General features: G+C 44.3%; 1 protein-coding gene across 2 annotated transcripts in view; it reads left to right on the forward strand.

The window, feature by feature from the left end:
- Window positions 1-22,238, forward strand: part of LOC122804127 (putative transcription factor p65 homolog) — a 2,378,992-nt gene that overhangs the window by 1,219,465 nt on the left and 1,137,289 nt on the right. For both annotated transcript variants that reach the window (XM_044073775.1, XM_044073774.1), the window contains one exon: window positions 1,260-1,394. In XM_044073775.1, the coding sequence (XP_043929710.1) occupies window positions 1,260-1,394 (135 nt within the window). The remainder of the gene's footprint in view (window positions 1-1,259; window positions 1,395-22,238) is intronic.

Here is a 22,238-nt window from a genome sequence, read left to right on the forward strand (position 1 = left end):
GCAGACTAAATAGGAGTTTAGTTTATGGAACCCATTGTGACTGAAATTTATAGGGCTTCATAAAAAAGTAGAAAGACTATGGGTAAGCAGCATTAATTCAACCTAAGTTAGTTACCTTTTTATTACAAGCCAAAGATTATCCCTTCAAAGTGAAAGGATTGATAAGTTGGGCAGTGAAAACTCCGAGTGGAACTCTAATATCTTAAAGATTAAGAACATTTAGGCTTACAAATTAGGCAGAGAGAGATCTAGGAATGTTTGGGTCAGAATATGTGGATTACATAGGTATGCCACCAAAGCTAGAAGAATAGCAGTATTTCCTTTGAATTTTCTACTCAAATACTTCTCTATTCTACATAGGCTGATGAATGTATTCACCCATTTGGGGGAGAAAAAGAGTCTTGACTTCCTTAGAGGGGGGTTTGAGACAGAGTTGCTTCTTATTCATATGTTTTTTTTACGTTGGGACGTAATGACACTGTGTAAATCTATCTACTCTTCTTCAACATCTGGTTACACTGTTGATGGATGCACCAATGAAATTCGTTATCCAATTATGGAAGGTGGCAAGGTCACCAAGGTTTGAAGAAGTTGAGGAATTAGGAGGAGGAATTTAAAAAAAAAAAAAGTGAGAGCGAAGACATTTGGTACAAAGGTGGAATGTGAGTGCAACTACCCAAAAACTGGGAAAGATGGAAGGAATATTGGGTTGCTAGATAAGTAAAGGAAAAGACACTGAGGAGAAAGGCTGGGTATAAATCTTCAGAGACCTAGCATGAATAGGAACAGGTGTGCATTTAGACAGAAATACAACAGAGCATTCCCAACCCTCACTTCGATGACTAAGAATAAGCAGGTACTGCAGTACCACATGATTTGGAGGGGGTACCATAACATGAATTCTCAGTAACTCCATGGATTATGTTTTTAGAGGGAGAAGAATAAAAACTCAATGGCTAGGCTGTCCCTCCTCCCCCTCTTCTGTCCAGTGAAGGGTATTAACTGTGTTATGATATTTAGTTCAACATGTATTGTGTAACACGTAATTGATCCATGTAGTAAATTTACATTAGTTCTGTTGAATATGTTGATTTTTTTAAACATCATCTTTATTAAAACACAAAAAAAAATGCTTATTTTGACCTCTGTGACCTGAGAAACTAAAAGGGAAGGTGCTTTTGAAAGCCGTAGTATTTCTTTGTTGCTCTGTAATGATTGGTTGTGGTGCCAGGAGTAATACTTCTTGCTGTGTTTTGCAGTTTCACAAGATGAGGGTATCCGTGAAATTGATATGAATGCTGTCCGACTCTGCTTCCAGGTGTTTATCAGAGATGCATTTAGTGGCCAGTTTGTATCTGTTCAGCCTGTAGTCTCCAATCCCATCTACGACAACAGTAAGTATTAATAAGCTATTGCTTTTTTTTCAGTTTATATATATATATCTATATATATATCTATTAATATTTAACTGGGAAAATGACTAGGTAGAGCCCATTTCAGCAGAAGCCTCGAGAGAAAAGCTCCAGTTTATAACAGTATACGGTTCCAGAAAAATATTAGTGTGACATTTACATGATATACTTTCATCATCTTACAAGACTGATCAGCAACATGAAAGTTAATATAAGCAGTAAATATGAAAAAGCATCTGTGTGCACGCGCACATGCATGTGTGCATTTTGCGTGTTTATAAGTATACACTGATTGCTGTGCAGTAAGTTAACTATTATTGAGGTTTTCGTTGGTTAGTAAAATAGACATATTTGCTTTCAATTAAGAAGATTACTGGGTTCCCAGGTGCAAACTTAAGACCCCAGTTATGAACCATTACATGGAGAGCAGTTCGATGTAGAAGACATTCTTTAACTCTTGATCTGATGTCAGTCTTCATTCATTCATGAGTGATGGGTTCTGTTCCGACCACCTTGGAACCGATTTGGCCATTGTACATAGTTCACCCCTGCCAAAAACTCTTGAGCTAAGGCTCTACCCACAATACCCCTCTTCCACTACTCGGATCTTGTTTTCCGCTCTGAAAATTGGGCACATCAGCCGATACTCTCAGCTAAGTGCTTTATTTAGTTCTTTTAGTGCTTTCTCTAGCGTTTTTTTTTTTTTTTTTTTGAGGAAAAGTCACTTCTGTTTTCTCTGATAGTTTCGCTACTATTTGTGTTTGACTGCCTTCTACTGTATTTTACCTATCCCCTTACTGTAAGGTAATTCTAGTTTACCATTGTTGGTAACAGGCTTTCCCTTCCTTTTTACCATTGGTAATCTTTGGATGTCATCATTGGTATTTTCTTCCTTTCTCTCTCGTTCTCCTTTGGGTATTTCTGGTATGCCATTGCTGGTAGACCTTTAAAAAAAAAGTCTTTCTATTTTCCTTCTCCTTTCTGCCTGTCTGTATGCGAGTGTGAAATTAATATGGCAGAGAAACAAAAAGGGGCGTCCAGTTTCAAGCAATGCTAGGACTGTTGCAGAAAGATGCCCAATTCAGATGGGCATCTTTGTTGCATGTACTGTTTGGGTGCCCCACATTTAGACAGTACATGTAAACTTTGTCAGGGCTTTAGTGCCTGTACTTTAGCAGAGAGATGAAACAAGCTCATCCTGAAAGGCTTGTTGAAATGTTCTTTTAGTGAAGCCCTCTCTAAGGCTGAGTCTTCTAAATCCTCAGACAGACACAGAAAGAAAAAGCCATTCTGTGCCAACCTCTCCATCAGCACACGAGACAAAGCCTCATAAATCACAGGTTCCATCCGCCTCCTTGGAACCGAAGGCCAAAATACCTAAACTGACAGAATCAGCACCTTCGGTACCAGTGGTTATGGAACCGTTACAGACTTCCTCAGCACCGACCACTGTTTTGGTGCCAGCGACCTCTTAGGCACTGGCAATAGTTTCTGCATCAGCATCACTGTTCTCATTCAGTACCGGTTTCCCCTTCTGCACAGCAGCCAATGGTGTCAAAAGTTGAACAAGTAATACTTCCCAGGGCTAGATATTCCCCTTCTGTGGACCCGTCCTTGGGTCAACTCCCCATCCCCTTTGTGGATAGGCCTGAGTCCCCTTTGAGAATGTCAATCCGTTCTTCCAGGAGTCTATCTGAATTAGATATAGTTAGATTGGTAGACCAACTTTTGGCAGCCAGGAGTCTTCCCACACCTACGCAGACCTCTCTCCCTCCCGGAGCCGAGGCTTATTGTACAAAGACTCCACCATTTTATCCTCCTTCAAACTCCTTCCAAAGTATGGAGCCCTCCACGTCGATGTTCCCTGTACCAGCTACCTCGGTGCCGACGGTGCACCTCACCTCAGCACCGAGGTAGTCTCTGTTGTGTATAGCTCCTTAGGATCCGTTGCACACATGGGACCATGACTCGGCTGTCTGTTCCGAGACCCTTGGTATGGTTCCAGTTGTTTCTTTGGTGCCTTTTTTGGGTCTTGGTAGCTTCGATCCCTCCACCGTCTCCTGTTCTGGACGGTGGCTCATCTGAGTGGGGTGTGACCCCGGTTCCAAGGTTGTCTTTCTCTGTTCCGGGCTCCCATCTCTCTTCAGGTGGGCCTGCCTTCCGGATTATGGAGAGAGCTTTGGCCTCAGCAGGCTCCCAGCTGGCTCCTTTCCTCATCAGAGTGCCATATTTTTGTATCCTCTGGCTTGCAGCTGTCACAATCTACTACGTCTGGACAGCGGGCACAAGTGCTGTAAGATACCCCTGTTCAGGGCCCCCCCCCCTTCGGAGTCGTCTTCAGAGTTTCCTCCTGAAGAGCCACCTCGTAAGAGGATGTGCAAGAGGAAGCACCTCTTTTCTCTAGAAGAATCAGTCACCGAATACACAGATTACGACGAAGAGGAAGGTTCTCCCCGGTCACACCCTGAAGATGTCTCATTTGGAGACATCCTAGAAATACTAAAACAGAGGGATGTTTCGAAGGCATCTAACCCATCCTCTGAGGAATTTGTGTCTTGCAAGCTTTGTGTCCGCCCATCTACTTCCCGGGTGACCCCACCTGCTGATGACCTAATTAAGCCGATTGTTCATTGGGCATGGAAGGCTCCTGATTCCATAGACCCTATTCCCCGGAGGCCAGATAAAATCTTAACTGCCCCAGAAGATCAGCCACATTGGTCAAAGGGTCTATTAATGGATGCTATGGTGCTGGCGGCAGCTACCAAAAAGGAACTCGCCAAGGATAATTCTACTGTCCGTCCCCCAACCGAGAGTCTGGAATAATAGACAGATTTGGGAAGCGGGTTTTTTCCATCGATGATCTTCACTATTAGGTCCTTGAACTTCTTGACACATTTTACTAAACTCCAAAGGGATCTGATAACTGAGCTTTCAGACACCCTTGCAGGAGCAGTATCAGACGAGGTTCGGGGCAAGGTTGGCTCACAGCTTGTCACTCTGGGATAAATTTCAAACTTGTCTATGCGGCTTATCGCCCATGCAGCCGAGGGGACATCTAGGTCAGCGAGTACAGGCACTGCCATAAGGCGACATACCCGGATGCACTTGTGTGACTTAGCAGAACCTTTGAAGTCTTCTTTTATCAATGCTCCGGTTGACGCCTCCTCGTTGTTTGGCCCAAAAGTTAGAGACACGCTAGCCAGGTGTAAGAAGGACGGAAAGGTCCTATCTGCTGTGGGCGTTCATTTTTCTGCTTCTCAACGACCCTATTCTAGGAATCAGAGGAGTGGGAAAATGTGGTTCAAAAAATCCCAAGGGCCTTTTAGCGACATGTGGTGAGTACTCCCCCCAGAGCAAAGGGGGATCTCTACTGGAAGATGTCCTCCCCATGGCAGAGGGGATCCGTGTAATCAGGGCTCTAGAGATTCCTTCTCTGGACAACCCTACCAGCACTCCTGAAAGGAGGCCCCAATTGCTTATCTCTGGAAACAGTCAGGGAAGATTTTCACTGCACCAAGTCATCCAAGAAGTCCCACCAGACCAAACAGGATCCGGATTTTACTCGAGATTCTTTTTAATGTCAAAAAAGACAGGGGACTGGAAGCCAATTCTGGATCTCAGCCTATCAAACAAATTTGTACAACAGACAAAATTCCAGATGGTCACAGTTCAGTCAATCCTTCCCTTTCTGGAGAAGGATGATTGGATGTGCTGTATAGATCTTCAGGATGCGTATTACCACATAAAGATGAACAAGCATTCCAGAAGATATCTCGGCTTCTGTCTGCCAGTCATTACCAATTTCAAGCACTGCCCTTCGGTCTCACCACAGCCCCCAGGGTGTTCACCAAATGCATGGCAGTCATAACAGCTCACTTGAGACTGTGATGATTCCGAGTGTTTTCATATCTAGATGACTGGCTCCTCACAGCTCACTTCATGCATCTACTACTTCACGCCACAGACTTCATGCTACACCTCGCCGCGGCACTAGGTATCTCAAACAAGCAAAATTCACAATTGACTCCTACACAGGATCTAGAATTCATCAGAGCGAGACTGAATACAATCTCCTGCATAACCTCCCTTCCCCTCCACAGGCTAATGAAGCTAAGGTCACAAGTTCAAGCCATCATTTCACAAAACAAAGTTCCTGCTCCCCTGGTACTGCAAACTCTGGGGACCATGGCAACAACTGTAAGCTTAGCACCCTTAGCAAGGTATCACATGAGGCTGCTTCCATAGCTCTTGGCATCACAATGGTCAATTCTAATTCATTTGATGTCTCGCCCAATCCTAATAACAAATTGCTGAAAAAAAAAAGATTTATCTTAGTGGATGAAGCCAGAAGAAAATCTGTGGGGTCGCACCTTTTCTCCTCCTCCGCCCAAAGCCGTAGTGACCGCAGATGCTTCCTAGATGGGATGGGGAGCATTATCTTGGAAAGACTGTCCAAGGCACATGGACCCCGCACGAGGCCAATGTTCTTCGTGTTTCACTGTTGCAGTCATTGCATTTGGGTAATCTGCTGGCAGGGTTGCCCTCAGTCGGCCTGAATTCCAAAGTCTTGGGTCCTGCGTTGGTTGCCGTCTCCTCTTCCATGACGTCAGGTCGTCAGCGGTATAAAACATGCACGGTGCCCGAAGCAGAAGCATTTCGCAAGTGCCGGTCGGCCGACTACTGAAATATTCGAGTCTGAGTTTCAGAACCGTAGTCTTCACTAAAGGTAAGTACCCCATTGGGGAAACTTTTTTCTTGCTTTTTACCAATGTCAGAAAAAGTTAATTGTATTACTTGTGGGAAGCAAATACCTCATAAGGGTTTCCATTTATACTGTATTCCTTGCCTAGGCCCTGATCACAACGTGCCTGTCTGTCGGTTTTGTGCTAGATTTAACCAACGCACTATTAAGCGTCTGTGTATTTTTGCATCAAAGTATTTTGGAAACGGATTTAACTACCCAGAAGTGTCGTCTGATAGCAGTCCAACTACCGGAGTACATAAAAAACACAAAGAAAAGGACAGAGAAAGGCAGTCGAGATCCAAAACCGACGAAGCTTCTCTTAAGCCAGTCGCCGGTTTGCCGGTACTCAGGCGCTTTCGCAGCCCCCGATACCCGCTACCTTTGAGTCACAGGCCTCTACTGACACCCATGTGGAGTCCGGCATGCCACAAGATACTCAAGGTATTGGATCGATGGATGTATCTCCCTCGGATGGGTCCAGAGATGCTGAGCAGGCACCAGCTTCTGAGGGTGTATTCAGACCTCAACATTTGTATATCAAACCGACAGCTGCAAAACCAAAGACAAAAGCAACTTCTAAAACTAAAAAACTGATGCATGAGCCACGTGCACAGGCCTCTATGCCTAAAAAAGAGATGATCAAAATGGCTGAAGACCTTATTACCTTGATCATGGGTACCCATCCCCCTCCTGATAAGACGTCTAGGCAAGACACTGATTATGAATCTTCAGATCAGGTTTCTATTTCTTCTGATTCCTCTTCTGATCAGGAATTATCTATACCACCCTATGAGGATTCTGATGCGGAGGACATTGTGGATGATGTATTTTCGGAGTCAAGCTTGTCCCCTGACTCCTTACCTCCAGCTCCCAGTAAGCCTGACAGATATTACAGGGTCCCTGACTCACATAAATTTTTATTTAGAAAACCTGCTGCTGATCCTGAAACTATTTCACAGGGTCCAAAGGGAGTTAAGGCCTTAACAGCAAAAAATCCTACCCAATCTGACAGAATTTCAAGGGCACTGGACAGATGGGGAAAAAAGGTTTATACATCTGCAACCTTGGCAATCGGGGCCTTAAACTGTCAATTTCATATGCTTAAGTACCAACAACATGTTATGGGATTGCTGAAACAGAAAATGTTAATTTCAGAATGTGCAGAAAATAAAGAATTGCAGGAATTATTGCATGCAGCTGAACAAGTTGGAAAGCATACTTTGCAATGTGGTTTTGATTCCATAGAAGCCTCCTGCAGGGCCACAATTACTGGATCTGTGATTAGGAGGCATGCCTGGTTAAAAGGAACAAAATTTACTTGATCATGTTAAAGCGAAGTTGCCTGCAGGTAGCCTTCAGTCAGCCCGAATACCAGAGACTTATTATTTCTGCGTCGGTTGCTGTTGCTCCAGGACTGACGTCAGATCATCAGTAGTATAAAAATAGGCAGCCGACGCCATTACATAAGTCTTTCTTGCCAAGGAGCCCGAAGCAGAAGCAGTTCGCACGAGTGCCGGTTGGCCACTACCTGAGTTTTCTTTTCCAAATTGAATCATCCTGAAGTCTTCTAAAGCCAAGTACCCTATTGGGGATCCTTTTTTCTTGCTCTAACCAATTTCAGAAAAAGCTAACAATTGTCTTGCCTGTGGAAAGCAAATACCACACCGAGATTTCCATTCTTACTGCGTCACCTGTTTAGACCAGGACCATGACGTTCCTTGCTGTCGTTTTGTGCTTTGTTCGACACCAGAACTATTTGTCGTCGGGCCCTTATTGTCACTAAATACTTTCTAGATCTCCGTATTCCGAAATGGCTTCGGTAAGCCATCTGACTACTGATCTTCCAAAAAAAGTAAGGATAAAGACAGAGACAGACCGCACAGGTCCTAAACTGCCGACGACGCTTCCGTTAAGCTAGTCGCTAGTTAGCCGGTACTCCTTGAGGAGCTTTCGCACCCCCTGATGCCCACTTCAATGGATTTGCAGGCTGCTACTGAGACCCGTTTGGATTCTGGTATGCTGCGAGACTCTTCTTTGACTACGGAACTTGCGGATGTCTATACCTCGGATGGGTCCTGAGCCGCTGAGCAGGCACTGGCTTCTGAGGAAGTTCATCGCATTACCGATACTTGACACAAACTGACAACTTTTGTGTCTTAATCTTTGTCTAAAACTAGAGTTTCTAAGGCCAAGAGTACAAGCTACGCCTAAAAAACCTATGACCCAATCTCAAGCACCTGCTTCCTTGCCACAATTCTTAGATGCTTAAAATGGCAGAAGACCTAATCATGCTGATTAGGGGAAGCCAGCCTTCGCCTGCTAAGAGAAAGAGACCTGTCCCCAGCAGGTTTAACTGACCGAGTCCGACGACTCTGACGGTTCTGAATGTGAAGACATGCCTTTATCTGCTTATGAAGATTCAGATGCAGAGGACTCCCATTCCCTTTGCTTCCCCTCCAGAGGAGTTCTCTTTTTGTGAAACCCTTCATACTGAGAGCATTTCCACTGGGAATGCCAGGATTATCCTCAGTCCAAAAAGAGATTGTTTAGATCTGCCACAACATAGACCTTCAGCTATCCCTCCTGTTCTGGATGTTGTGGATGATTTCTTTATGGAATCCAGTCTGACTCCTGATACTTTACCCCCTGCACCAAGGAAAGCAGACGGGTACTGCAGAGTTCCTGACTCTCTCAAATTTCTTTACAGCAATCCTACTGCTGACCCAGAGGTCATTTCCCAAGGGCCTAAAGGTATAAAAGCAACTAAAGCTAAGAATCCCACCCCTTTGGACAGGGATTCCAGAGCTTTAGACAGATGGTGTAAAAAAGTATACACCTCTGCAATTCTAGCCATTAGGGCATTGAAATGCCAGTTTCACATGCTGAAATACCAGCAACATGTTATGGAACTTGTTAAGCAAAAATTATCTACCTTTACAGACTGCAGAACATAAAGAATTACAGGAGCTTATGCATTCTGCAAGCCAAGTCAGCAAGCATACCTTGCAGTGTGGGTTTGATGCCCTAGAAGCATCTTGCAGGGAAGCAGTCACTGGTTCTGTACTGAGAAGGCATGCCTGGCTTAAGGAACAGACCCTGCCAGACCATGTCAAAACAAAATTACTAGACGCTCCGTTGAATAAGGACAATTTGTTTGGCACCAAAGCAGAAGAGGCTCTAACAAAGATGGAAGAAAAAACTAAGTCTATGCAGACAGTCAAAGATTTTTTGCAGGTGCAGCCTCCAAGATTCAGTAGGCATTGCCCCTTGAAACATTGGTCCTTTCCAGCCCCCTCAAGGTTATCTCAAACTTGACCCAGGGGAAACAGACCCCCCCCCCCCCGATTACAGTCTCAGGGTATGCAGAGATCTAAGCAATGGAGTACCTCCACTTCTAAAACAGGGAGTGGTAAGCCACCCCCTTACAGAAAGAATTCACAATGACTTGTCAACTCCACTCCTCACCCTTGCCCAATTACTCGTGCTCCTAGGAGGAAAACTTGCCCACCATGCAAAAAACTGGACCTCCATCACCAAAGACCAATGAGTCCTTAACATTATATCCCAGGGGTATAAATTTTACTTCCACTCACTGCCAACCCCAGAAGGGTTCCCAGACCTTCCTCCAAACCAGTGGGCAGAGGCACAAAACCAAGTTCTATCCCTGCTGTCCATAAGGGCAATTTACCTTGTTCCTGCAGAACAAATAGGTCAAGGGTTTTATTCCAGACTTTTCCTGGTACCCAAAAAAGAGCGCACTTGGCACTCAATCCTAGATCTTTCCATTCTAGACACTTTCCTGGTGGTACCAGAATTCAAAATGCTCACCCTTCAGCAGCTTCTTCCTATGCTGTCCAAAGAGGCCTGGTTAGCCACCCTAGACCTAAAAGAAGCCTATCTGCACACCCCTATCAGAGAATCATGCAGGAAATATCTACGTTTCAGGGCAGGATCTATACATTATCAGTTCCTTTGCACTTCCCTTTGGCTTATCCACCGCTCCCAGAGCCTTTACAAAATGCCTGGCTCCAGCCATTGCCTATTGCAGACAGAGAAAGATTCAAATATACCCTTACTTGGAAGATTGCCTAATTCAGACAGGCAGACAGGAAAAGTTGATGCAACACCTGACATTTGTAAAGAACCTTCTAACCTCCCTGGGGTACACTATCAACGAAAAGAAATCAAAACTAGTCCCCAGTCAAAAGATTGTATTCCTGGGAGCAAGCTTGGGCACAGCCTCCCAGATGGCATTCCTGACTCCAGAAAAACAAGCCTATCTAACAGACTACTTCACACAAATGGCCAACAGAACCCAGCTATCTGCAAGGAAAATCCTGCAGGCTCTAGGGTTCATGGCCTCTTGCATCCTACTAATTCCATATGCCAGACTGCATATGAGGAAACTTCAGTGGTACTTAAAAAGTCTGGTACTAACATTCTCAGGACCTGGAAACCATCATACTTGTCTTACCTTGTCTAAAGATGGAGTTTCTTTGGTGGGCAGCAGCATGCAACCACAACAAGGGGCTTCCCTTTACACAACCCCACGCCGTCCAGACCCTAACCACAGACGCATCAGACTATGTTTGGTGTGGGGTGCATCTGGGGGACAAGTGCATTAAGGGCCACTGGATCCCAAGTCAAATTCATCTGCACATCAACCAAAAAGAGATGCTAGCTGTTCAGCACACTCTGACAGCTTTCAGATCCCTACTCTCACCTGGACCCCTGCTAATTAAAACAGACAACATCAGTTATGTGGTACATTAACAAGCAGGGGGGGAACCCACTCTGCAGGCTAGCCATGACACGAACACAGCCTTGGACATGCATGTTCATCTGCAAGCTCAATTCCTGCCAGGCAGACAAAACTCTCTGGCAGACCACTTGAGCAGAAATCTACTAGACCCACACGAGTGGCAATTAGACCCCAGTGCTTTCAGCATATTAACCCAGAAATGGGGGATACTGGAGGTGGACCTCTTTGCCTCCCTCTACAATTACCAGATCAGCAAATTCTGCACCAGGACACCTCACAGCAGGGCATGGCAAGTGGATGCCCTATCCTTCCAGTGGGTAAAACCTCTCAATCTATGCTTTTCTCTCTGCCTCTTCTTTCAAGCATACTACTCAAGACAGGACAGACTAAGGGCAATCCAGATTGCCCCAGACTGGCCACACCAGCACTGGTACCCACTACTGCGCAGCTTGTCACCAGTGCCACCATGGCATCTATTTCAGATCCCAACCCTCCTCACTCAGCAGGAGGGACAGATCCTGCATCCGCAACTGCAAACCCTGAACCTTGCAGCCTGGCTTATTCCTTGAATTCTCCCTCAGTGGCCAGCCTAAGCAAGCAGGTACGGGATGTCATTCTGGAAGCCAGAAAACCCAGTACAAGGAAATCCTGTGCTGATCCTGGATTACTTAGCAGATCTACTCCACAGAGGCCTTTCCTTCTCTTCCATGAAGATCCATGCCTCTGCCATCTCGACTCATTACAACACAGAGCCACCTCTCTTCTCTCACCCTCTCATAAAACAGTTCCTGAGAGGGGCCAACAATTTAAGGCCACCAAGGAGAGCACCCACCACTGCTTGGGAACTTAACTTTTTACTGGAAAAGCTAACGCTCCCCCCCTTTGAGCCTACCGCATCAGCAGAGTTAAAGTTCCTCTCTTGGAAAACAGCCTTGCTTCTGGCCATCACTTCAGGTAGAAGAATGTCTGAGTTACAAGCACTTATGGCTGTGGAACCCTTCATTATTTTTCATGCTGACAGGGTTTCCCTCAGAACTAACCCTACTTTTATGCCTAAAGTGATGTCCAATGTAGCTTTCAACCAGTCTATCAATTTGCCAACCTTCTTTCCTAATCCTCAAAATAAAGGGGAAAGGATCCTGCACTCTTTAGCCATGCACAGACAGCTCAGATTCTACCTTGACAGGACTAAGCCCTTCAGAAAATCTGACCAGCTACTGCTCAGCTTTGCACCAGGGGCAGAGGGCAAGGCCATATCTAAACAAACTGTTTCCAAATGGATAGCACACTGTATCCATTTCTGTTACAAACACCATGGGAAACCAACCCCTCAGGGGGTCAGAACACATTCCACTAGAGCAACTTCTACCTCTACAGCATTCCTCAGGGGAGTCCCTACCAGGGACATTCTGGAAGCTGCTACCTGGAGCACCCAGCATTACCACCTTGCCTATCTTTTCCAAATCCAGGGCGGATTTTGCTACAGCAGTCCTGCAGGGCATACTAGCCAGCCCCAACACTTCTTGACTGCCTCTACCCATTCTTCAGCTTCGGGAATCAACCCAAGTGTGATGACTGCAACAGTGAATTATGAAGAACATAGTACAGTTGTGTACACTTACCATAAATGTAGATGTTCAAGTGTATTCACTTTTCCATTCTTGGTTTCCTACCCTCCAGCCCCCTTGTCTCTGTCTCTCTTTTTCTCTAAATCTATTACTCCCCCCTTACAGGGCTTTTGGTATTTACTTTTTACTGATGGTGTTTTTTCCACCATAATTTAGTTTCCTATTTGGGGGGTTCTGACATTTGGGGCAAGAAAAACTGATGTAATGCAGTCGACTGCCTGTTTTTATACCCCTGACGACCTGACGTCAGTCCTGGAGCGACAGCAACCGACTCAGAAATAGTAAGGCTCTGGTATTCGGGCTGACTGAGGGCTACCTGCAGGCAGATAACCCCCGTGTGATGACTGCAACAGTGAATACATAACATCTACATTTATGGTAAGCGTACACAACTGTACTATCTGTTTCTACTTCAGCGGTCTTTCATTCCAAGGCCTCTATGGAAGAAATATGTGCAATTGCAACATGGGCTACTCCTCTTAGCTTTATCAGTCATTACAAATTAGACATGGTCTCAAAGGGAAAAGCATCCTTTGGCTTTATGGTACTCGGGAACATCCTTCCTTAGGGCCACCCAGGTTCAAAAGTAGCTGAGGACTCTGTCCCATCAGTCAAGAATGAATGGAAGGTTGACAACATCAGATAAAGAAATTATGTCCTTACCATAATGTTCCATCTGTGTTGTTGTGTTGTTCTTCATTCATTCTTGACATCCCGCCCTCCTGTCTCCCCCCCGAGAGACTTCTGGAGGATCGGACCTAGTCCTAGGATGCTATAGGGTTATACATTAGACAGGGCTTCTGTATCTTCTCTACTTCTCTGCAAACTCGATTGTGGGTAGAGCCTTAGCTCAAGCGTTTTTGGCTGGCACGAGCTATGTACAACAGCCGAGTCTGTTCCAAGGGGGGTCGGAACCGAACCCATCAGTCAAGAATGAATGAAGATCGACAACACAGATGGAACATTATGGTAAGGACATAACTTCTTTTTCTTTCTGTATGTATGTAGAGGCAACTGTGATGTGATTTACTTAGTAGTTGCATGTTTTATGGAAGAGGAGGATAGTTTCTGAGCTTAAGTCATTAACCCTGACTACTGTCTCATGGCGCCTCTATGCTTAACACCGAGCACGCAGTGAGACGATAGGAATTGCATAGGGTTACACCCGAGTGCCTTCTCCCAACGCTAGTAACTTCCCAGGCATGTTTTAGCTCCACTCGTGAAAATTAAGTTGAAAAGGTAACTGAACTTTGTCAGTTGCTTGTCAACTTCATTTTCAGCGTGGAGTTCCATGTTGTTCATATTTGATTTTTAAGAGAAAATCCACTTGCAATGCACCCTGTATTTTCCTGTCAACAGCAAGCCGATTTGTTATGCTTTTTCTCAAAAACTGGTGTTAGCCAATAGCAGTCACCTCTTTAACACCTCCACCTCCCCACTCTGTTCTTTTCAAATAAATTGCGGGTCCTACACTAGATATTCCCTTTCTTTTTCTACATTTGTGGGATTTACTAACTATCGTGCCGTTCGGGTTGCATCACCGTCTGGAAAGAAAAAAGCCACAATGAAGATTGATTTGTCTTTTCACTTGCGAGCCTAATTCTTCAGTAAGATAAGCTAAGATTCATTCTATAGCTGTGGACTTTTTTTTAATAAGAGTTGTGTTTTTTCCTGTGAATGACTGGCTCTTTCAAAGTTTGTACGAGCAATAATCTATAGCTGTGTCCAGCTTCCTTGCTGTAAGACATTGTGAGGTCTGCTTAAAAACAAAAACTAAATTAATCCAGTTAATAAATCTTACGCCCCCTTTCCCTGCCTTCAGACTGCTTTGTTTCAGCTTCAGATAACAGAATTAGAGAGAGTGGGTGATATTACATGCATTTTATTTAAAAAAAAAAAAAAAAAAAAAAAAACTGCTTCTGTGATATCCGCATAATGCTCAGAGGTATGATTACAGGTCTTCCGTTCACACCTGTGTGTGAAATGTTTGGTGGCCTTGGTATTCACAAAACAGAAAGTTTTCTCCAGTTTCCTTGCGAGGTGTGCTTCAAAAAAAAAAAAAAGTAATCCGACAATAATTATGCCCCCTTCCCTGCCCTCATGTTTTTTTTATTTGCGGCATGGATGTAAACAGTTGAAACACGTATACAGTGAACGCTCTGTGAATAACCAGATTGCGGAATGGAGGTCCACATAAAAGAAGAAAAAAATAACAGGACAGTCACTTTGGATCGCACTGAAATTACACACTGTTCCACCGGCAGCAAGTATTTTCTGCAACTTCCGGTTTAGTTTAGATAAGTCATTCTCCTCTTCCATTTAACAAGCAGCATATTCAAGTGAGATCATAATCGTATTACTGCTGCTTTTTATGTAGTATATTCATGAGATTTTTAAATGCACAAAACTGGTTCAGCTCAGGTATGAACATTTTCTGTAACAAAAACATGCCGGGTTTGAGTTGAAATAAGTTCATGATAGCGTATTTTCTAACTCAGAGGCGGGAGAGAAGTCAAACAACTGGCCATTATTTTTCTAATATAAATAAATAAATGAATAAAGTAGTAACGTTTTAATGTAATGTTTCATGTTGCAGCTCTGAATACTGCCCACAGCTTTACTAGAGTATTCACTTTTACTTGTGATGTCTATGTTATAACATATGTTCCAGGGCGGTGTGTATACTGGATGCTATCATAGTCTTACTGGCACTATCTATAACAAGATACTGTAGTAAAGAAATTCAGTATTTTTCTTGTTATATAAGTGAAACACCAACAGACTGGTTAGTAAGGCTAGGGACCTTTTTTGAAAGAGTGCAGATAGAATAATGAAAGGAGAAGGGACAGACACTGATGAGGCCTATTACAGTGGAAGCGATAGAAGAGAAGTTGGTAAATCTCTAGGATGTGCTTGTATCACAGTAGGAATATGGAAGGTGTGCAAGAAAATATTTATCCTGGTTTGGTTCCAGATGTTAAATGGAGTATTGCAGGGGAAGGCTATGCCAGACTCTGGGAAGAAACCACTACAGCCTATAATATTGAAAGTGGGGAAAGTTCCACCTTACCTAAGTTCATACTGCCCAATTTCAGTTGCGAAAGAAAAAAAATTTTTCTGAAGGGGGGAGAAAAAGAAGTCATTCTGCTGAAAGGAATTATTAATGTAGCAAAAACTGTATTCATATACTTGGTGTATAATACGAATAAGTGATTTCCTTTATAACTGTGTATGGTGATTAATATTCAAATGCTTATATCAGACAGTTTTTGACTGCATGTTATTAACAGTTAACATTGAATACAGCTACTATAAAACAATAAGCTTTGCTATAAAACCTGCATGTAATGAAAAAGTAATGTATATTTAGCACAATATTGATAATCTGTTTATATCAGGATGCACTGGAAATGCTACTGTGATTTATCTAGTCATTTACTAGATACTTACAAAAACACTAGTCCCAATTAATTCTTTGCGATATTTTTTATGTCTGTAACCACAGAGCCAACAGAAGTCTTGGCAGCCATAGAAAAGATACAGAGAGACATGCGTATAAAATGTAAACTAAATGGCTAGCCTGTAAGCAAACCTGTCATGTGAGCTTGTAGCTTATACGAAATAAGGGCAAGCTGATGTTCTTCGGTTTTCACTGTTGCAGTCATTACATTTGGGTAATGTGCTGGCAGGTTGCCCTCAGTCAGCCTGATTAACAAAGTCTTGGGTCCTGCGTCGGTTGGTATCCCTTCTTCCATGACGTCAGGTCGTCAGGGGTATAAAACATGCAGCTGATGCCATTACATCATTCTTTCTTGTCGCACGGTGCCCGAAGCAGAAGCAGTTTGCAAGTGCCAGTCGGCCGATTCCTGAAATTTTCGTTTTCGAGTTTCAGAACCAAAGTCTTCATCTAAAAAGCCAAGTACCCCATTGGGGAAACTTTTTCTTGCTCCTTACCGATGTCAGTAAAAGTTAATAGCCAAAAGCACAGCTTCAGTGGGACCGGATGGGGTCCCAGGCTGTCTCTTACAAGAGCTCCAAAATGAACTAACCCCTCACCTAAACACACTGTTCAAACTCAGCGTCTCTACAGGCTACGTACCCATAGAGTGGCACACAGCAACAGTTATCCCACTCCACAAAGGTGGAGCCACAACGGACCCCGGGAACTATCGCCCTATAAGCTTGACTAGCCTGGTCTGCAAGGCTATGGAACGCATCATCATGGAACTCATTAACAGAGATAGTGGGAACCTCCAAACCTTGGACCCTACCCAGTTTGGTTTTGTTAAGGGCAGATCATGCCTCCTAAACCTGGTGGACTTCTTTGAGACAGTTACCAAGGCATTAGCCGAGGGAAAGGAGGTTCACACAGCCTACCTAGACCTCGCAAAGGCTTACGACACCATTCCCCATTCTAGTATTATAGACAAGCTCACCAGCTTGAACATAAACCCCTACGTCACGAGATGGGTTGCCAACTGGCTCATGGATAGGACCCACATGGTGAGAGTTGCAGGCTCTACATCCGACTCTAAACCGGTTACAAGTGGCGTCCCCTAGGGCTCAGTCATAGGACCCTTCCTGTTCGGTATATACTTCTCAGAGGTATAGGCAAGCATAGGAGGACTATGGCTGACCAAGTTCGCAGACAGCTGCAAACTAGGGGCCAAAAGTGATTCTCCGGCTGATGCAGACCCCCTTCAGATGGGTCTCACTGAGACGGATACCTGGTGTCAAAATCATGACCTCAAGCTAAATGTCAAAAAGTGCATACCCATCCCCTTTGGAAAAAACAAAATACCCGCGAACTACCACATAGGTGGTAGTCCCCTAAATACAGAAAATGTAATAAGGGATCTGGAGACCCAAGTGGATAGTAATCTCTCCTTTTATAATTGTATTGCCATGGTGGTTAGAAAATCCTTCTGTGTGGCCCACCTAATCACAAAAGGGTTCGCATCTAGAACAAAAGAGGTTATTTTGCCTCTCTACCCATCACTCATTAGACCCATCATAGAATACAATGCCCCATTTGGGATTTACCTTACAAGACACCTGCAACAGCTGGAAAGGCCACAAAAGTACCTCACCAAGAGGATTACTAGCCTCAAACAGATGCCCTATGCAGCCCGACTCAAGAAACTCCAGCTGTACTCAGTTGCATACCGCTTACTCAGAGGTGATCTCTGCCTGACATACAAGGCCATGTCCAACCCAGAATTGATGGACATGCTCCACCTAAAAAAATACAAATCCCAGAGAGCCACACGCTCTAGAGATATAAACCTCACCACAACGATAAATAGGACATGCTGGAGGAATAGATTCCTATCCCAGAGACTCCCCATGCTTTAGAACAGGATTCCAATATACATCAGGCAGAGCCCCTCACTAACACTCTTCAAGAGAAACCTTGACAGGTGGATGGGAAACAGAAAATTTACCCCGGGGATCACTGCACTGGCTGTGCTGGACAGTGGCGTAGGGAACTGATGGCTCTGCTGGACAGAGGCACAGGGAACTAATCTAAGGGGGTGGCGAAAGCCAACACATTCTGGCTAGGCTTATAAATGCCCTTGGACAGATAGCCTAGTACTTACCTATGAACCTAATAATTGCATTACTTGTGGGAAGCAAATACCTCATAAGGATTTCCATTTGTTACTGTATTTCTTGCCTAGGCCCTGACCACAACGTACCTTGCTGTCAGTTTTGTGCCAAATGTAATCAACGCACTGTTAAATGTCTGTATATCTTTGCTTCTAAATATTTTGGATCACGCTTTAATTATCCATAAATGACTGTTAGCAATCCGACTACCGGAATACCTAAAAAAATGCAAAGAAAAAAAGGCTGTTGAGGTCCAAAACTGACTACGACGCTTCTCCTAAGCCAGTCGCCAGTTCGCCGGTACTCAGTGAGGTGCTTTTGCAGCCCCTGATACCCGCTACTTCTGATTCGCAGGCCTCTACTGAGACCCATTCGGAGTCCGGTATGACACGAGATGCTTCAGTTATGGAACCCGCGGATGTCTCTACCTTAGATGGGTCTGGAGCCACTGTGCAGGCACTGGCTTCCGAGGGTGTTTTCTGGCCTACTAATTTGTATATTAGACCGGCGCCATCGTCAGAACTAAGGCCAAAATCTATGTCTAAAAAACTGACGCCTGGGCCACATGTGCAGGCCCCTATGCCTAAAAAAACAAATGATCAAAATGGCTGAAGATTTAATTACTCTGCTCAGGGGTAGCCACCCCCCCCCCCCCCAAGAAGCCTAGGCAAGACATTGATTATGAATCTTTTGAGCCGGATTCTATTTCTTCTGACTCCTCTAATGAACAGGATTTGTCTAAACCTACTTATGAGGACTCTGCACAAGATTCCATTCCTTCTGCTTCTCCCCCTGTGGATTTTTCTTTTGGGGAAACTTTACATACCTTACGGGAGCATTTCCACTGGGAAAGTCAAGATTTCTCTGAATCAAAAAAGAGACTTGGGGGGGGGGGTTCTTCTACTTCCTCAACATAGGCCTTTGGCTATACCTCCTGTCCTAGACATTGTTGTTGATGTTTTTTCAGAATCTAGTATGGCTCCTGACTCTCTGCCTCCGGCTCCTTGTAAGCCAGACAGATACTACAGGGTTCCTGACTCCCACAAATTCCTTTTCAAAAATCCTACTGCAGATCCTGAAACCATTTCTCAGGGTCCCAAGGGCATTAAGGCTTCTACTGCTAAAATTCATACCCCTTCTGATAGAGATTCCAGGGCGCTGAATAGATGGGGTAAGAAGGTTTACACTTCTGCAACCTTGGCAATCCGGGCTTTAAACTGTCAATTTCATATGCTTAAATACCAGCAGCATGTCATGGGACTGCTTCAACAGAAAATTGTTAATTTCTGATTGTGTGGAAAATAAAGATTTACAGGATTTATTGCATTCAGCTCAACAAGTTGGAAAACATACATTGCAATGTGGTTTTGATTCTTTGGAGGCCTCTTGCAGAGCTGCTGTAACTGGCTCTGTGCTAAGAAGGCATGCTTGGCTCAAAGAGCAAACTCTGCCTGATCATGTTAAAGCAAAATTGTTGGATGCTCCTTTGCAACGGGACTGTCTCCTTGGTAATAAGGCTGAAGAAGTTTTAAAAAAGATGGAAGATAAAGCTAAATCTATGCAAACTGTGAAAGATTTCTTACAAATGCCACCTCCAAGATTTAGTAGGCACTGGCCTACTAAGAACTGGTCCTTTCCAGTTCCTTCGAGAGCCTCCCAAGTCAAAACCAGACATTTGAAAGGCTCCAGGTTTCAGTCACAAGGGACTTTTAGAACAAAACAATGGGGTGCCTCCTCCTCCAAATCTGGAAACAACAAGGCACCTCCCTATGGTGAGCAGTCTCATTGACTTCCCTCTACACTTACCTTTCAGCCATCCCTTTGGGGAGGAAACTGGTACTTCATGTAAGAAACCGGCAACTTATAACCCAGGACAAATGGGTTTCAAGTATAGTATCCCAGGGATACAGATTTCATTTCTACACGTTGCCATTCTCAAACGGATGGCCAGACCTGCCCCCAAATCAATGGGCAGAGGCCCAGAAACAAGTACTCTCTCTCATGAACATGGGAGCTATTCAACCAGTCCCAGAACAGGAAAAGGGACAAGGTTTCTACTCAAGACCTTTCCTGGTACCCAGAAAAGACAAATCATGGCATCCAGTTCTGGACTTATCTGCTCTAAACACATTTCTGGACATTCCAAAATTCAAGATGCTGACTTTTCAACAGTTACTTCCTATGCTAGGCAAAGATGCCTGGTTGGTAACTCTAGACTTGAGGCTTACCTGCATATCTCAATCAGGGAATCTTGCAGAAGATACCTCCGCTTCAAAGCAGGCTATTTGCATTACCAGTTCTCTGCACTGCCCTTTGGCTTATCTACTGCGCCCAGGGTTTTCACAAAATGCCTGGCTTCAGTAATTGCATTTTGCAGGCAAAGAAATATTCAAATATATCCATACCTGAACGATTGTCTAATTCAGGCAGAAAACAGAGACATTCTTCAAAAGCATCTGGTGCTTGTAAAAAAGGTTCTAACTTGTCTAGGGTACACCATAAACGAAAAGAAATCACAACTGGTACCCTCTCAAAAAAATACATTCCTGGGTGCAAGCTTGAATACAACTGCCCAGATAGCTTACCTTACGCCAGAAAAGCAAATTCATTTGGTGACTTACTTCAAACAGGAAATTCATTTGGTGACTTACTTCAAACAGGAAATTCATTTGGTGACTTACTTCAAACAGGAAATTCATTTGGTGACTTACTTCAAACAGGTGGCCAAAAAAACCCTGCTATCTGCAAGACAAATTCTGCAAGCTTTGGGGTTTATGGCCTCCTGCATTCTTCTAATTCCATAGGCAAGACTGCATATGAGGAAACTTCAGTGGTACTTAAGAGTTTATGGAGTCAACATGGTCACAGGCTTGAAACAATGATTCCTATCATACCTTGCCTGCAACTAGAGTTCCTATGGTGGGCAGATGCCTCCCACCAAAACAAGGGGCTGCCATTCACTCCACCCCCTGCCGCCCAAACCCTAACTACAGACTGTGCTTGGGGGGCTCATCTGGCAGGGAAGTGCATTCAGGGTAAATGGAGCCCAAATTAAATGCACCTTCATATCAATCAAAAGAAGATCCTAGCTGTACAGAATGCACTGACAGCCTTCAAGGACTACCTTCGTCTAGGACAATTAGTGATAAAGACAGACAACACCACAGTTATGTGGTACTTAAACAAGCAGGGGGGTAAACACTCCTACCCCCTTTGCAGACTAGCCATGGCATTGTGGAACACGGCCTTGACCTATCAAATTGAACTACAAGTTCAATTCCTGCCAGGAAAGTTGAGTACTCTGGCAGACGAACTAAGCAGAAATCTCATGGACCCACACAAATGGAAACTGGAACCACGGAGTTTCAACATGTTGACACGCAAATGGGGAGTCCAGACATGGATATTTTTGCCTCACCCCAGAACTATCAGCTAGACAAATTCTGCACAAGAACTCATCACAAAAAAGCCTGGAAAGTGGATGCTCTATCATTCAGCTGGAAAAACCTATCAGTCTATGCCTTTCCCCTTCTGCTTCTGCTCTCCAAAGTTCTACTAAAAGTCAAACAGGACAAGCCAAAAATGATTTTGGTTGCTCCAGACTGGCCTCGCCAACACTGGTACCCACTCCTGCGCAATGAGCCACACTTTCCACCATGGCACCTGCCTTAAACACCTTACTTACTGTCTCAGCAGAACAACCAAATTCTGCACACACAGCTCCAAATTTTGAATCTTGCAGCATGGCTAATCACCTAAATTCACCCTTGGCATCCCTCAGCAAACCTGTGATGGATGTCATTTTGGAGGCAAGGCCTAGTACTAGAAAATCTTATGCTGGCAAATGGAAAAGATTCTGTGCCTGGAATCAATCACAAGGGATAAGTATAACAGTGCCCAATATTCCTCAGATTTTACAATATTTAACTGAGATGCTTCACAAGGGCCTGTCCTTTTCTTCTATAAAAATCCATGCCTCAGCCATTTCAGCTCATTACAACACAGAACCTCCCCTCTTCTCTCATCCTCTCCTAAAGCAGTATCTCAGAGGGGCCAAAAACTTAAGACCACCCAGCAGAGCT

The sequence above is a fragment of the Protopterus annectens genome, chromosome 6.part0 (assembly GCF_019279795.1).
Source record: "Protopterus annectens isolate FY-2018-M chromosome 6.part0, PAN1.0, whole genome shotgun sequence".
NCBI classification, from domain to species: Eukaryota; Metazoa; Chordata; order Ceratodontiformes; family Protopteridae; genus Protopterus; species Protopterus annectens.